At 44.0% G+C, this 14,974-nt stretch overlaps 2 protein-coding genes across 7 annotated transcripts in view; one reads left to right on the top strand and one right to left on the bottom strand.

Moving 5' to 3' along the window:
• Positions 1 to 561, bottom strand: part of SFI1 (SFI1 centrin binding protein) — a 93,048-nt gene extending 92,487 nt beyond the window's left edge. Inside the window, exon 1 of the mRNA XM_040251072.1 lies at positions 484 to 561. The gene's annotated coding sequence lies outside the window, so the exon portion shown is untranslated. The remainder of the gene's footprint in view (positions 1 to 483) is intronic.
• EIF4ENIF1 (eukaryotic translation initiation factor 4E nuclear import factor 1) overlaps positions 1 to 14,974 on the top strand; it is a 44,264-nt gene that overhangs the window by 5,205 nt on the left and 24,085 nt on the right. For 4 of the 6 annotated variants that reach the window (XM_040251105.1, XM_040251104.1, XM_040251103.1 and 1 more), the window contains exons 2-3: positions 803 to 922; positions 13,234 to 13,307. In XM_040251105.1, the coding sequence (XP_040107039.1) occupies positions 830 to 922; positions 13,234 to 13,307 (167 nt within the window). In that variant the 5' untranslated portion in view covers positions 803 to 829. Of the gene's footprint in view, positions 1 to 127; positions 197 to 270; positions 342 to 802; positions 923 to 13,233; positions 13,308 to 14,974 lie in introns of those variants that run through there. The other 2 variants (XM_040251099.1, XM_040251100.1) reach the window with 2 other exon arrangements.

The raw sequence follows: 14,974 nt of genomic DNA, 5'->3' as shown, positions 1-14,974 counted from the left end.
GTGCGTGAGCGCGAGCGCAGGGGCGCGCGCGGGGGGCGGGCAGGGACCGGAGGCCAGCGGGGCGGCTGGCGGGCGGGCTGGCGGGGCCCGAGCCGCCGGGCCGGGGCGGACGGCGGCGGGCCTGCGCCGGCTCCAGCTCGGAGCGCCGGGGCTGGGGGATTCGGCCCTCCCGCTCCCTCTGGCCCGCCTCCCCTCAGTGAGTACCGTCCCCGCCCTTCCTCCGAAGGCGGCTGCTGGGCCGGGGCCTGCGCGAGAGGCCGGGGGTTGGGGTCGCGGCCCCTTTGGATCTGAAGCCGGCGCTCGCCCCTTTCTTGGCACGGGCGCCCCTGACATGTCCACAGGTGCGGCGGGCCGGGTGAGGGGAGCTGTGGCCCCGTCCCCAGTCCCCTGCCTCCGGTAACAAGGGGCAGCTGGCGCCGTCCATTGGCAAGTGACAGGCATTTTCCCACTGCCCCACTTCCCCGATCCCAGCCCGTCTCCTACCTGCCCCCACTTCGGGAAACTTCCCCACTACCGCCAGACGGCCCTCACGAGTGGCAGCGACCAGTCTCGGTTTCTTTTTGTATTAAAGCTGCTTAAAGGCTGTCCCCTGATCTGGGCACGTTCCGCTTCTGCTTTCCTTAGCCTGTTGATGCTTAGAGCTCTTTACGATAAGAGATATCCAAGTATCAGTGGTTTTGTTTCCAGTGGGTTCTGGTTTATAGAAAGGGTTTTTTAAAGGGAGTCCGAGATAATTTCAGTTTCTTAAACAATCTTAAAAATTTATTGTTCTCGGTGACAGTTTTGTGCTGATTTCTTCCAGGTGCAAAAAACTGTCAACCAAGGAGCCATGGATAGAAGTGTGGGTGAAACAGAAAATGGAGATGCTTTTCTCGACCTGAAGAAGCAACCCGCTTCCAGATCCCCCCATCGCTATACAAAAGTAGGCTTTGTTACTAATGAAATAGTGTTTCTTTATAGGTGAGATTAGTAACATTGTGCAGAAACTTCATTAGTATCCTTTAAAGAGGTAGTGTCATTCTGACTAACTATGTGGACTAAATATTAACTAGATTCAGTAAAACATTGCTTTGAACTTTTTTTCTGAAAGTACAAACACCCAGACTTTAAAATTTGCCCCTAAGTAGGCTTCCACTGAGAAGAAGGCAATGGCACCCCACTCCAGTACTCTTGCCTGGAAAATCCCATGGATGGAGGAGCCTGGAAGGCTGCAGTCCATGAGGTCTCTGAGGGTCAGACAGGACTGAGCGACTTCACTTTCACTTTTCACTTTCATGCATTAGAGAAGGCAGTGACAACCCACTCCACCGTTCTTGCCTGGAGAATCCCAGGGACGGGGGAGCCTGGTGGGTTGCCGTCTATGGGGTCGCACAGAGTCGGACATGACTGAAGTGACCTAGCAGCAGCAGCAGGCTTCCACTGAAGGCTGCCCAGATCTTCCCTGTGTGAATTTGTGGATCGGAATATGTTGGCACTTCCCTGGTGACTCAGTGGTACAGAATCTGCCTGCCAACGCAGGAGACCAGGTTTCTATCCCTGAGTGGGAAAGATCCCCTGGAGAAGGAAATGGCAATCCACTCCAGTAATCTTGCCTGGATAATCCCATGGACAGAGGAGCCTGGCCAGCTACCGTCCATGGGGCCGCAAAGAGTCGGACAGGACTTAGCAACTAAACAACAACAACGAATGTGTCAGCGCACACTTTGTGTAACAGGCCGTAGAGGAAGGATTCCAGCTCTGGGATGCCTCACAGACATCAGTGTCCTCTGTGCTGATGTTTCCTTGAGAGCTGAACTCACAGGAGTACTCTGGTATGCTTGCCTGGGGTAATCAGATTTTTAAATTCTTTTTCGTGCTGTTATAAAATGGATATGGACTCAAAAAAGTAAGACTCTAATCATATTTCCCTTAGCTGAAGACTTGTGATTTCAGCTCCTTTAGATACCTGCGTTTCCTGAGGTTGTTGGGGGAGTAATCACCCCAAGGTCATGGGTTTATACTGTCTTGTGGGCTGCTGACCATTTCTGAAGCAGTTGATGAGAGCATTGAATTCTTTCCTGGTTCCCTGAAATGTTTTGGGCTGTAGTACATAAAATGCGCTTGGGACTGTTGGTAGGAAGGGTTATGCCCCAGTTGGGCCTTGTATCTGTTACTTCCCTTGTATGAGCCCAATCAAGGACTCTAATGTGGTTGTTGTCCCAGGCTTCCCAGGATGCTGACTGGTTCGTGTTTTAAACTCGGGCCTTCTGTGTGCACTGATGCTGCTAGTTTTAACTAGCTAATTTTAACTCTCTAAAAATGAATGTTACTTCAGTAACACTGGGTACTTTAATTACTTGATAAAATACCCAATGTTATTGGAGTAACATTCATTTTTAGCATTAAAAAAAAAATCTTGAAGACAAGAGTGTTTTCACTTGTAAAAGGTTTTTGGTCAGTTTCTATCTTAACCCAATCTGTTCTGGCATAACAGAATATGCAGCGATAGAAAGCACGTGACTTCTTCGTTCAGGTTTGGTTTTCCCAAATATAGTTTGTCTCAAACCTGAGAGTGCTTGAGTAGTATTTCACAACTTAAATTCATTACCTAAAATGTTGACAAGTGAAATCTGAATGGAGAAAGTCTTATTAAAAGAAAGGAAAGTGCTTTTATAGACTCATGTGAATTCAGGTCTCCTAGTTCTTTTTGAGTAAAAGTTCTGACTGGTACATTATGTTGTAGAATACAGGCATAGAAGCTGTTGAATTATTTTCACACCTTGATTAGTGGGTAAGGTGTATATTTCATTTTTAAAATGTATATCCGTCTTTATGAATGTTATTTTTAGGAAGATATTATAGTAATATTAAGATATTATTAATCTCTCAGTGTAGAACTTGTGAATGTCTACAGTAAAGAATAATAAGCTCAGTATTGACAGTCTAGCCTCAGAATTCTGCCTCAGTTAAATAAATGTGCCTTAAAGAAATTTTTTCGGTTAATGATTGTTTAGATTCAACGGTCTCTACACAGGTTACTTAGAAATAGTTGTACTTTCCGGCTCATTTAAGAGTTCTTAGTTAATGACAATTGTAGGGGCTTCCAGGTGGCGCTGGTGGTAAAGCATCTGCCTGCCATTCCAGAAGACACAAGAGACACGTGTTCGATCCCTGGAGTAGGAAATGGCACCCACTCCAGTATTCTTGCCTGGAAAATTCCATGGGCAGAGGAGCCTGGCAGGCTTTGCGGTCCATGGGGCTGTAAAGAGTTGGACAGGACTGAGCGAGCACACACACACACACACAGTTTTAGGGTCACGATTGGGTAGTGTTGGGGTATTAGGTTAGTGCTTTCATATACTTGTTTATCAGTACTCTGGTAATTTTATGTAGGATTTGAGGCAAACTCAGCCTTTTTTCTTTTAAAGGAAGTTTAAAACAGTTCTGTGTTCTTAGCACTATAGTAAATGGTCTGTGGATTCTACTCCTGGAATGATATTTGAGCCATCCTCCTCCCTATCTAATTATTGGGACCAAACTGTTGGAATAAATAAAGCATTTAGTGATGTTTCTGCCCCTCTTTAACCAACTCTCAGGTGGGGCCCATTCTCCCAGCCCACGGACCATGCTTTGAGTAACAAGGCTTTCGTCTTCCGTGGGGAACTTGAAATATGGTGTTGATGTTGTTGAGGGACTCAGGTGCATAGTTACTCCTCAGGGTTCAGTCAGTGTCTGCTGTGCCTCCATGGCTGTCTCAGGAACTCATGTAAGAGTCACACTGGGAATTTTCAGGCCTCCTCCTAAGCCTCAGTGATTATTAATTTGGATGGTTATAAGTAGACTTATTATATCACTTGCTATTCTGAGGGTTTTGAGCCCTTAATGTGTAAACCTACTCAGGTCCATTCTGCTAGATTGGCATTTTCCTAAAATCAGAAGCTATGATTTGGTAGTATTTAAATGGTGCTTTTTTTTTGAGTGAGTGCATTATGTTTAAGGACTTTGGGAAGTTATAGAGCGGGATCCCACATCAGAAGTCACGGATTAAAAATGGTTTAGACAGTGGTTCTCAAAGTGTGCTGCTTCAGGTAATGTTCAGTGAAAAGTAAAAGTGTTAGCTGCTCAGTCATGTCTGACTCTTTGCCACCCCATGGACTTGAGCCTGTCAGGCTCCTCTATGGAATTCTCCAGGCAAGAATACTGGAGTGGGTAGGCATTTCCTTCTCCAGGGACTCTTCCCAACCCAGGGGCTGAACCCAGGTCTCCCACATTGTAGGCAGATTCTCTACCATCTGAGCCACCAGGGAAGCCGTGGTTTAGTGTCATCTGGTAAAGTGTTAGAAATAAAAATCTCAGGCCCATCTCATAGGCATCGAGTCAAACTCTAGGGGTAGGGCCAGCCATCTCTGGCTGAATAACGAGCAATTCAGAGAATTCTGGCTCAGATTCAGGTTTGAGAACCATTAGTTTAGAAAACAGGAGGTAGTGAGGCTTACGAGTGGAAAAAGTTGGGGACTCATTGAGCTGCTGCTTACCTTCTTCAGAGGTCCTCTTTTACCAGTTCTTGAGATGTAGTACCTGCTCTTCAGTTAGTGATAGCATCTTTTGCCTGAAATACAAAATAGAAATGCTTGGGACTGTCTCACTTTTCCTTGTTTTTTTTTTTCTTCAAGTGAATAAACTGATTCTTTTAGATCAGAGTATTACATGCTTTGTACTGTTCCTCTTTTGCTCCTGTAGCTTGCCACAGACCCCTTAATGAATGCTGTCACCTGCCAGTTGGACAGGGAATAAAAGCAGAGGACACTTAGAATATTCAGCATGATACTGACCAGTGTTAAGCGGGCATGTTAAATCTACCACCTGAAAAATAAGTGTTGGATTATCTGAGTTACCTGTGTGCTCTTCATTGCCTTGACTAGTTATAAACGGGCACCCTTTTGTCAGGGTAAGGATCTTTAAAGGAAACCACCCTGCTTTGTGGCCGGTGGGCAGCTGGCTACAGTGGCACAGCCCTGTTGATGTCTTTGTTTTACGTTTTGTTCTGTTTGTTTCTGTGCACACGTGCGTGTTTGTTTTGCCATGCTGCCTGTCTTGCAGGATGTTAGTTTCCCAACCAGGGATTGAACCTGGGCCCCAGCAGTGAAAGTGCTGACTGCCCGGGAAAATCATTAAGAAAACAGACTCCTTTGAGTAATCATTCTGGCCTTCTTAGAATCAGTTGCGAGACTTGAAGTCAAGCCTTTGAGAATACCCTTTGATTTAAAGTCTAGGTTGAAATCAGTAGTCAGATAGTCAAGTCTTTACTATACCGAGATCTTGTTTGACAACTTCATGGGTACGTCATAAATTGAGTTAATAGGTGGCATTTCAGTGAGGCACTAAGCTATAAACTTTTAAGCTAGCATAAAAATAGGGGTGCTTGTTTATATTGGGGAAGGCAGAATTACAGTACAAAAAATCACGATACCATGTTAAAGTTTCTGCTGTCCAGAAAACCTAACTGGAAGTTCTTAGAGGGGGCTGACTGATACCACCGCAGACACTGTCTTGCTAGTGCTCTTTCCTACCTGTTCCAATTCTGAATCATCTGGAAAAAGTCAGGATTCACGGTCCCCTGCTCCCTTGGTTATCCTCTCCTTGCTCATGGTGGGAACTTCTGGCTAGATAAGGAGCCAGTCATTTCACAATGGGAACTTGGGACACAGACATTTGTGGGCAGGGCCTTTGATTCAGGAAAGGTGCTCTGAGAGGAGCTGGCCCAGGGGAAGCCTGCCCAGGGAGCTGGCAGTTTGTTCGGGGTTCTTCGTGGTCTCAGTGGACGGAGACAAACCCAGCACTGATGACAGAGCTGCTGGGAGGGCTTGGGTGCCTTCCTTCATCCTCCGGGAGAACCCGTGGAGAGAACAGGGAGCCGCTGAGACCGCTGCCTGGTTTGGGGTCCCCACTGTGCCACTCACTTAACCTATGTTGCCTTCAGCCATATTCTCAGCTCTCTGACTCTCATCCTTGTCCTCTGTGAAATGCAGATAGAACAGTGTCTACCCCATAGGATTTTTGTGGAGAATAAATGAGAAAATGGATGTCAAGTGCTTAGAAAAGTGCCTGACACACAGTAAGTGTTAGAAACAGCTTATGATATAATAAGGGTAGGGGGAAGCACTGAAAGGCAGCTTCTTCAGATACCGACTTCAGATACACATGCTTGCTTTCTGTACGTCACAGTAACCATCTCCATTTTAATATGAAACCATAAAGCAGTATTGCAGATATAGTGCTTCTACCCTAAAAATGTTTTCCCTAAGTTTCTTTCTGTACTTATTTACTTGCTTACTTCATGTTTTACATTGCTTTTATCAGTTACGTTTAAAAGCCAAGGTTTATTTTTATTGTGTTGGCCAGATCAACAGAAAAAGCAGGCTCTCCTATTTTTTTTCCTATTTCCATTTTCTTATCTTCACATGAATTCTTTCAGTAGAAGAAAGTGTGTGCATCAGATCAGCCACCATTAGAGGCTTGGGTTGAATCCAGGTGCTGCGTCCCACAGGGCCCTACAGGATCTAGTTTGAACCCTGCCCTGCTTGTAAGACCTGCTCTGAATGGTGCCCCTTCAGCAGACTTCATGAGTGGGGGATGGGGAAGTGAATCCCACACACCCTGTGTCGGTCGTTTACCATTGCCTGGCTGTCATCTCTGGATGCCAGTACCCCATTGCTATTTTTAAAAGCTTTCTAAGCCTTTCAGAAAAGTCATGTGACTCATAGATTGAGATATCAGGTCAGTCAGCAACCATCTGAGAGCCTCATGGGCCAAGCCCAAAGTTAGTGGGTGTGTGGAGGGTGGGGACCAGGAGAGGAGGTCAAAGAGGGACCCAGCCCAAATGCTGTTCCAGGGACATCTGCCCTCTTCAGGAAGAGCAGGCACACAGGTGAGGTACTGGGTCACTTCCAGGGTGCTTGGACAGCTAACAGTGGAATAGAAATATCCACGGTAATCGTAAACAACTGGGCTTCGGGGACTTCCCTGGCAGACCGGTGGTTGGAACCCCTCATCCCGAAACCGGGGGCATGGATTTGATCCCTGGTTGGGAAACTAGGATCCCTGATGCTGCAGGGCACAGGCCCCCCCAAAAAAGCCTGGCCATCTTACTCATGAATTAAACTCAGCTCACAGAAGTAAAGAACATCTCTCTAAGTGACTTGTGTGAAATTCTATGTCAGATTGTCAACAGAATGCTTAGGATTTCTGCAGAAACTGTATAAGGTTTAACTATTGCTTTGGGCTTATATCATTTGATTTCTACTTTAATTCTGATCACTGAAAGTGGGTGCCCATGTTAGTAGTTCCCAAATAGATTGTTTGGGAAAGCTTGACACATTTTCTTTAAGGAAGGCTGTTAAACCTGAGACAATACGTTTACACTTCTATGGGCCTGGGATCTTAGGGAATTAGCAGCGTATTCTTGCCCAGTCAGGTTTCAGTCACTTATGCGAAAAAGTAAGGTCTCAGATAATAACTCTTCTCTTGACCAGATGATCGTTTCAGTAAATCTGTCCACGATGCAAGTTTCTGTAGGTTGTCAGAACTCTATAAAAGGGTAATCTCCCATCCCCTCCTGAAGTACTCATAGCAAAGGAACATACTCAGTTCAAAATGAGCACTCTGAAGTATTCTGCTTTTCGCCAAACTTGAAGCTTTTCTTTGAAAGTATCCCAGAGAGATTCCTTTCCAGGAATAATTGCTGTTAAAAACTCCTGAGATGGCGCTTTCAAGAAGCCTTCTCTTGAGAGACTGGAGAGCAGTGGGGCCAAGGGACAGCGGTCGTCTGCCTGTGCTAGCCACTAAGCCCGGCGCACAGGAAGTGCTCTGTGGACAGTTATGAAAGGGCAGACTTCGTGTTGTCTTAGCTGATGGCTTCTCTCCTCCCCACTCACGTGGTGGGTCCTCTCAGGCTGGGAAACCACCTTAAGCAACCTGAGACATTGCTGAAGGTTGACAGGTTTACCTCTCTAAATCCCAGGAGGAGGATCTCATTTTTCCCCAAATGTTGGGGTGAATGTTGGGCCACATTTTGGGAAACGTGATTGGTTTAAAGTGCTACTTCTTAACCTCCTAGGGTCCAGTGGAGGTCTTTGGATTGCCATTGGAGATGAACATTTATTGCAGAAATTGCACAAATGTGTTTATATGCGGTTTCCTTGATGCTGTGAAACTGGTTTTAGAAGGCCCTACTCTAAAGAACAGTGTATAGTTTGACCTAGATGTTTAAAGATGTTATGGAAAGATGTTATTTCCAGCAATTATTACAATCCAAAAATTGTTTTGTTTTCCCAGTTCTTGGCCTATTAATAAAGTAAATGACTCTTTATCCTCTGTAGACAGGTGGACTGTGTTTTGGCCATTGCATTTGGTCAGAGGCATACCCTGGAGCGGGTGGCGCTGCTGGCATGGTTGGTGCCCCCGTGCACCAACCTTCGTGCCTGTAACTTTGTGCATGTGACTCCCCTTCGTGCTCTTACATGCCTGTCAAGTCTGTACAGTCACTTGAGCGTTCACACCTAGTACGTGCCAAGCATATAGTCAACAGAGAAATCTGGAATAATATGGGAGAGAAATGTAAAACCTTTTTACCAATCTGAGCCTCTTTTCTGTATCTGAGAATCGTTGCTGTTTATTAATCCGTAATTAGAGTGATAGATCTGTAAAAAGAGAGTAAAACATTAACCTTTGCTAACTGAACCTCTTAGTTTGCTTAAAATTCTTTTGTTCTTGAGACGGAATTCACATACATAAAATTCACCCCTTTTAAAATATGCCATTTAGGGACTTTCCTGGTGGTCCAGTGGTTGAGACTCTGAACTCCCAATGGAGGGAGCATGGGTTCGATCCCTGGTTGGGGAACTAAGATCCCACATGCAGTGTGTCCAATAAATAAAATTTTTTTTTTTAAGTACCATTTAGTGGTTTTTAGTAAATTCAAAAAGTTGTACAGCCATCACTACTATCTAATTTGAGACTGTTTTCGTCTCCACAAACACAAACTACCCACTAGCAGTCACCGCCCAAAGTTCCCTTCCCCCGGTGCCTGGCAACCATCAACCTACTTTCCCACTCTATGGATATGCCCAGTTTGAAAGTTGCACGTAGGGAGAATCGCACAGTGTGTGGCCTCTTGTGTCTGACTTCTTTCACTTAACATAGTGTTTTCAAGGCTCATACTGTATCAGAACTTATTCTGTATTATTGCTAACTATTGCATTGTATAGGTTTATAATTTTTCAGTTCTCTTTGGTATGTAACCAGGAAGGGAATTGCTAGGTCATGTGTTTAACTTTTTGAGGAACTGCCACCATTTTCCACAATAGCCGCACAATTTTCCATTCCCATCAGCAATGATGGAAGGTTCCAGTTTCTCTACATCCTTGTCAACACTATTTTCTTTTCTTTCTTTTTTTTTTTTTTAAACAGCCGTCCTGGTAGACATGAAATGGTATCTCATTTCAGCAAACAGCGATACTAATAATAGAGAACGCCTATTACTTGGGCTCCCTGTTATTTGGAGTTAAAACATCTTAGAGCCACACTGTTTAGCAACTTTGTGTATTGAGAATACACCTATTTAAGGATGAAGCACATTGCACTTGGTAATGGTGTCCTGGGGTTCTTTAGTATTGGATTTGTGAGTGGTGAAGTGAGGGGTGTGCACTCATCTCTGGGCTGCTTCAAATGGCAGGAAGTTGCAGTGCTTTCTTCCTCCAGTGTATGTGTAAGTATTTCCTATATTGCAAGGTCCTTCCTGTTTTCACTGGAAAATGTTTTAAGCCCTCTTGTTCTTAGGATTTCTGTGTTGTTATATCTTCTGTCGCCGTAACTACTATTGGTCCCCTCACCACCAAGCTGTGTCCCTCCTGCCTTCCTGACGTTGTTCACCACACAGATCTCACTGGACTCCACTTGCTACTGCCAGTTTGCAGGTGGTGTGTCAGTGCTTTGACAGTTTTTTTCAGAATTTTTAGTAGCCTCTAGACATTTTCTTATATTTGGGATTCTGTTTATCTCAACATTCCCAATTTTTCTAGGTATTTCTACCCAATTAATAAGACACAATTCATAAGTGAATCATAAATAAATGTAAACGCCTGATTGATACTGTGGTATTAAAACTAAAATGTCTTCTTATTCTCAGGCATTTTGCTATCATGGAGAAAACACTTAGGTGCCTCAGGTGTGTGTCGACACACACACGGCCTGCTTCTGTGCAGTGATTCCTAAAGGCTAAGAGAGCAACTCTGTCCCTCCATATGCACCCCAAGACAGGGGAAGCGGTGATCAGACAAGCAGCAAGTGTTCTGCTGAGGCCTGTGACAAGGGTGTTGAAGAGGCCCTGGTACAGTGGCGTGTGCTTTTTCGCAAAGCAGTTGTAGCATTTTACTCGTACTGAAAGTTTGGGAATTGCTATTTTTAGTTTACTGTGAAAATGTTTATATAAAAAGGCGGCAATGGTTTTGTGTATATGCGTCTATATGAGCAGGTGCGTGTGTGTATATAACATTAGTTCAGTTGGTCAGTCGTGTCCGACTCTTTGCAACCTCGTGGACTGTAGCATGCCAGGCTTCCCTGTCCATCACCAACTCCCGGAGATTGCTCAAACTCATGTCAATAAAGTCGGTGATGCCATCCAACCATTTCATCCTCTGTCATCCCCTTCTCGTCCCGCCTTCAATCTTTCCCAGCATCAGGGTCTTTTCAAATGAGTCAGTTCTTCGCATCAGGTGGCCAAAGTTTTGGAGCTTCAGCTTCCGCATCAGTTCCTCCACTGAATATTCAGGACTGATTTCCTTTACGATGGACTGGTTGGATCTTCTTGCCGTCCAAGGGACTCTCAAGAGTCTTCAACACCACAGTGCAGAAAGCATCAGTTCTTTGGCACTCAGCTTTATTTATGGTCCAACTCTCACATCCATACACGACCACTGGGAAAACCATAGCTTTGACTGGATGGACCTTTGTTGGCAAAGTAATGTCTCTGCTTTTTAATATGCTGTCTAGGTTCGTCATAGCTTTTCTTCCAAGGTGCAAGCGTCTTTTAATTTCATGGCTGCAATCACCATCTGCAGTGATTTTGAAGCCCAAGAAAATAAAGTCTGTCACTGTTTCCATTGTTTCCTCATCTATTTGCCATGAAGTGATGGGACCAGATGCCATAATTTTACTTTATTGAATGTTGAATTTTAAGCAAGCTTTTTCACTCTCTTCTTTAATCTTCATCAAGAAGCTCTTCAGTTCCTCTTCACTTTCTGCCATAAGAGTGGTGTCATCTGCATATCTGAGGTTATTGATATTTCTTCCAGCACTCTTGATTCCAGCTTGTGCTTCATCCAGCCTGGCATTTCACATGATGTACTCTGCATGAAAGTTAAATAAGCAGGGTGACAGTATACAACCTTGACGTACTTCTTTTCCAATTTGGAACCAGTCTGTTCTTTGTGTCTGGTTCTAACTGTTGCTTCTTGACCTGCATACAGATTTCTCAGGAGGCAAGTAAGGTGGTCTCATATTCCCATCTCTTTAAGAATTTTCCAAATTTTGTTGTGATCCACACAGTCAAAGGCTTTGGCATGGTCAGTCAAGCAGAAGTAGATGTTTTTCTGGAACTCTCTTGCATTTCTATGATCCAGCAGATGTTGGCAATTTGATCTTTCATTCCTCTGCCTTTTCTAAATGCAGCTTGAACATCTGGAAGTTCTCGGTTCACGTACTGTTGAAGCCTGGCTTGGAGAATTTTGAGCATTACTTGGTTAGCGTGTGAGATGAGTGTAATTGTGCCGTAGTTTGAACATTCTTTGGCATTGCCTTTCTTTGGGATTAGAATGAAAACTGATCTTTTCAGTCCTGTGGCCACTGCTGAGTTTTCCAAATTTGTTGGCATATTTGAGTGCAGCACTTAAACAGCATCATCTTTTAGGACTTGAAATAACTCAGCTGGAATTCCATCACCTCCTAGCTTTGTTCATAGTGATGCTTCCTAAGGCCCACTTGACTTTGGACTCAAGGATGTCTGGCTCTGCTGAGGGATCACACCATTGTGATTATCTGGGTCATGAAGACCTTTTTTTTGTACAGTTCTGTGTATTCGTGCCACCTTTTCTTAATATCTTCTGTTTCTATTAGGTCCATACCATTTCTGTCCTTTATTGAGCCCATCTTTGCATGAAATGTTCCCTTGGGATCTCTAATTTTCTTGAAGAGATCTCTAGTCTTTCCCATTCTATTGTTTTCCTCTATTTCTTTGCATTGACCACTGAGGAAGATTTTCTTATCTCTCCTTGCTATTCTTTGGAAGTCTGCATTCAGATGAGTATATCCTTCCTCTTCTCCTTTGCCTTTAGCTTCTCTTCTTTTCTCATTTTCCAGGTATATAACATACCTGGAAGCAAATGAGGATACCGAGTTACCAAACCTCGAATTCTTACACCATTCCCACTTAAAGGAACTTGGATTTCTCAGAGAAATGGCTGACTCTAAGACTAGGACAGGATGGGTACATGTAATGCAGAAAGTAAAAATGTGCTTTTTTGAAAATAATGGACTTGCCTGGTGGTCCAGTGGTTAAGACTCTGTGCTTCTACTGCAGGCGGTACAGGTTTGATCCCTGGTTGAGGAATTAAGATCCTGCTTGGCAGGCATCACGGCTTAAATAAATAAAAATTCAAAATGATGAGGTGTGTCCAAAGGATACCAGAGCCAGTTTGAAGAGGCTCTCAGTTTGCACATCAAAATAGTTAAGGAGAGGGATTGTGAATGTTAAGGACACGTACACCAGATAAATGGTATATGGGTGTTTGGGATGCTTTTTTTCCCCTTGCAATTTCACTATTCAATAAAAAGAAAATCTGTCCCCTTGTAAGTTGGATTCTGATGCGTTTAAGACTAGTCAGGTTAGCTGAATGTTTTATATAAGCCTGAAGCTACCATGCCTTATCAGCGTTCAGTGTGTGGAGTATATTATTAGATGGAAGTTTATGAGAGAATGTGTTTTAGCAATAAACTGATCACTTACATCATTTACCAATTACGCTTGAGCAACTGTTGAGAACCTTGAGCCAACTTTGTCCTTTCAGGAGTAAGCCAGGGTGTAAATAAAAACTGTGTGAAGTGCTTATGTAGATACTGAATTACTGGTAACAAAAGTAAGTTGAAAGTATGTGACCCAAGAAATATTGTTCAAAATCACCATATGATTTCTCTTTCTAGGAGGAGCTCTTGGATATTAAAGAACGCCCTCATTCCAAACAGAGGCCTTCATGCCTCTCTGAGAAATACGACAGGTATTTATGGGGGTCAGCTTCTTGTTACACCAAACTTAGTAAATTAAGAGTTGTATTGTTTTGCTAGAATTAACAAGTAGGGAGATTTCAGGGGTAATGACATTGGGTTTCCACACGAATACATTGCAAGTAAGCTTGAACATAAGTGGCATCTCACTGCACTGTCTTCTTCATCGGCTTCATTATTGATTAGCTAAAATTCAGAGATATAAGCTGCAGGGAACTCCAGGGACAACTGAACCAGTTCCCTTTAAACTAACTGGTGTTGAAACTAAAACTAGAAAATGCCTTGGTCAGAGGCACATAGTCACAAAGCAGAGCTGACTTGAGACAGGAGTCCCAGCCAGGGTCTTCTCTCTGCCAGTGATTTTTGCACATGCTTTTGAGGGTCCTTCTTCAAGGGCCTGCCTCGGGTAGGATGGTCAGCAGAGCTCTGAGCCTTTTATCAGCCCCCTCTCCACCAAACAGGAGAACCGTTAGGCTAATCAGATTAGCCCTTTTGCATCTTGGGTTCCCTCAAAAGAAGTAGAAAGCTTTGGTTTGAGAGGCCGTAGCTAACAATGGTCTGAAAGTCTTTTAGAATAACCCTACATTGCCTTTCTTATAGTTATCTTAAGACTCTAAGGCCACTTAAATATCAAGGTAAATACTTCATATTGGCCCACATTTTTTTAAGAATATAAAGTGTTTAATTGTTTGGTTAAAATAGGACATGCTTTTTTTAAAAATTTTGTATATGGACAGTTCATAGGGGTGCTGAATCTGGACTCCACACCACTTACCCCTGCTAAGGGTGATCCTTGAATAATGGCTTTTCCAACTGGTTAGTATTTTTTGTCAGATTAGCTGGAGTTTTGGTTTTTGAGGGTTTTTTTCCTTCATTAAAGCTGTAATGGGTTTTTTATGCCTCAAGTTGAATTTTCTTGTTATAGCTATTCCTTGGCATAAAATAAAGTTACCATGAGCACACGTACTTGCTTTAATCCTGAAGTAGAGACATTGCGCCTAATAATGTTGATAATGATGAAAAGAAGAGAGAGGAAAGGGCTCCTCATTCTGCTATTTCTTTTCTCTCAGAGAATTAAGATTTATTGGGTTCTAACACTCTAAGTGATCCTTGATAGGTAATACCTCCTTATGAGGAGTTTGAGACCTAGAAGTTCACTGACTTACTGAAGAAACATTGCTTTGCTACCTGCTGTGTGGCAAGCAGTGTGTGTCAGGGGCTGTCGATCATACCATCATCCCGGACTGTGGGTCTGTGCCAGGATACAGATACTCCTGAGAGCCTGTTGTGACCACCATGACAGGTTGTGAAGATCAAGGGCAGGGTGCAGTGCTAGTGTGCAGCACAGCCTGGTCTGACCTGGGAGTGCAGAAGTCCTTTTTGCACAAGGCTGAAGGACATAGCTCAGTAAGGGGTCCAGAGGTCCCAGTCAGTGGTGGCAGAGCCGGAGTTTGGTACCAGATCATTAGGCTCCAGAGCTTCTGCTCGGCACACGGCACCACCTGCCACCCCATCATTAGCATAGGAGTAACATTATCAGACCTAGACTACGCACCTTCGAGGGAAAACCCAAGACTGTCCATAAAAATTCTGGAAGAATATACACCAAGCATTCCAGGAGCTGCTTCTAGTGAGAGGATTGAGGGACTTTTTCCTCCCT

The sequence above is a fragment of the Oryx dammah genome, unplaced genomic scaffold (assembly GCF_014754425.2).
Source record: "Oryx dammah isolate SB20612 unplaced genomic scaffold, SCBI_Odam_1.1 HiC_scaffold_12, whole genome shotgun sequence".
Lineage (NCBI taxonomy): Eukaryota > Metazoa > Chordata > Mammalia > Artiodactyla > Bovidae > Oryx > Oryx dammah.
Note: the sequence above shows the minus strand (reverse complement) of the source record. Positions and strands in the feature narration are given on the sequence as shown.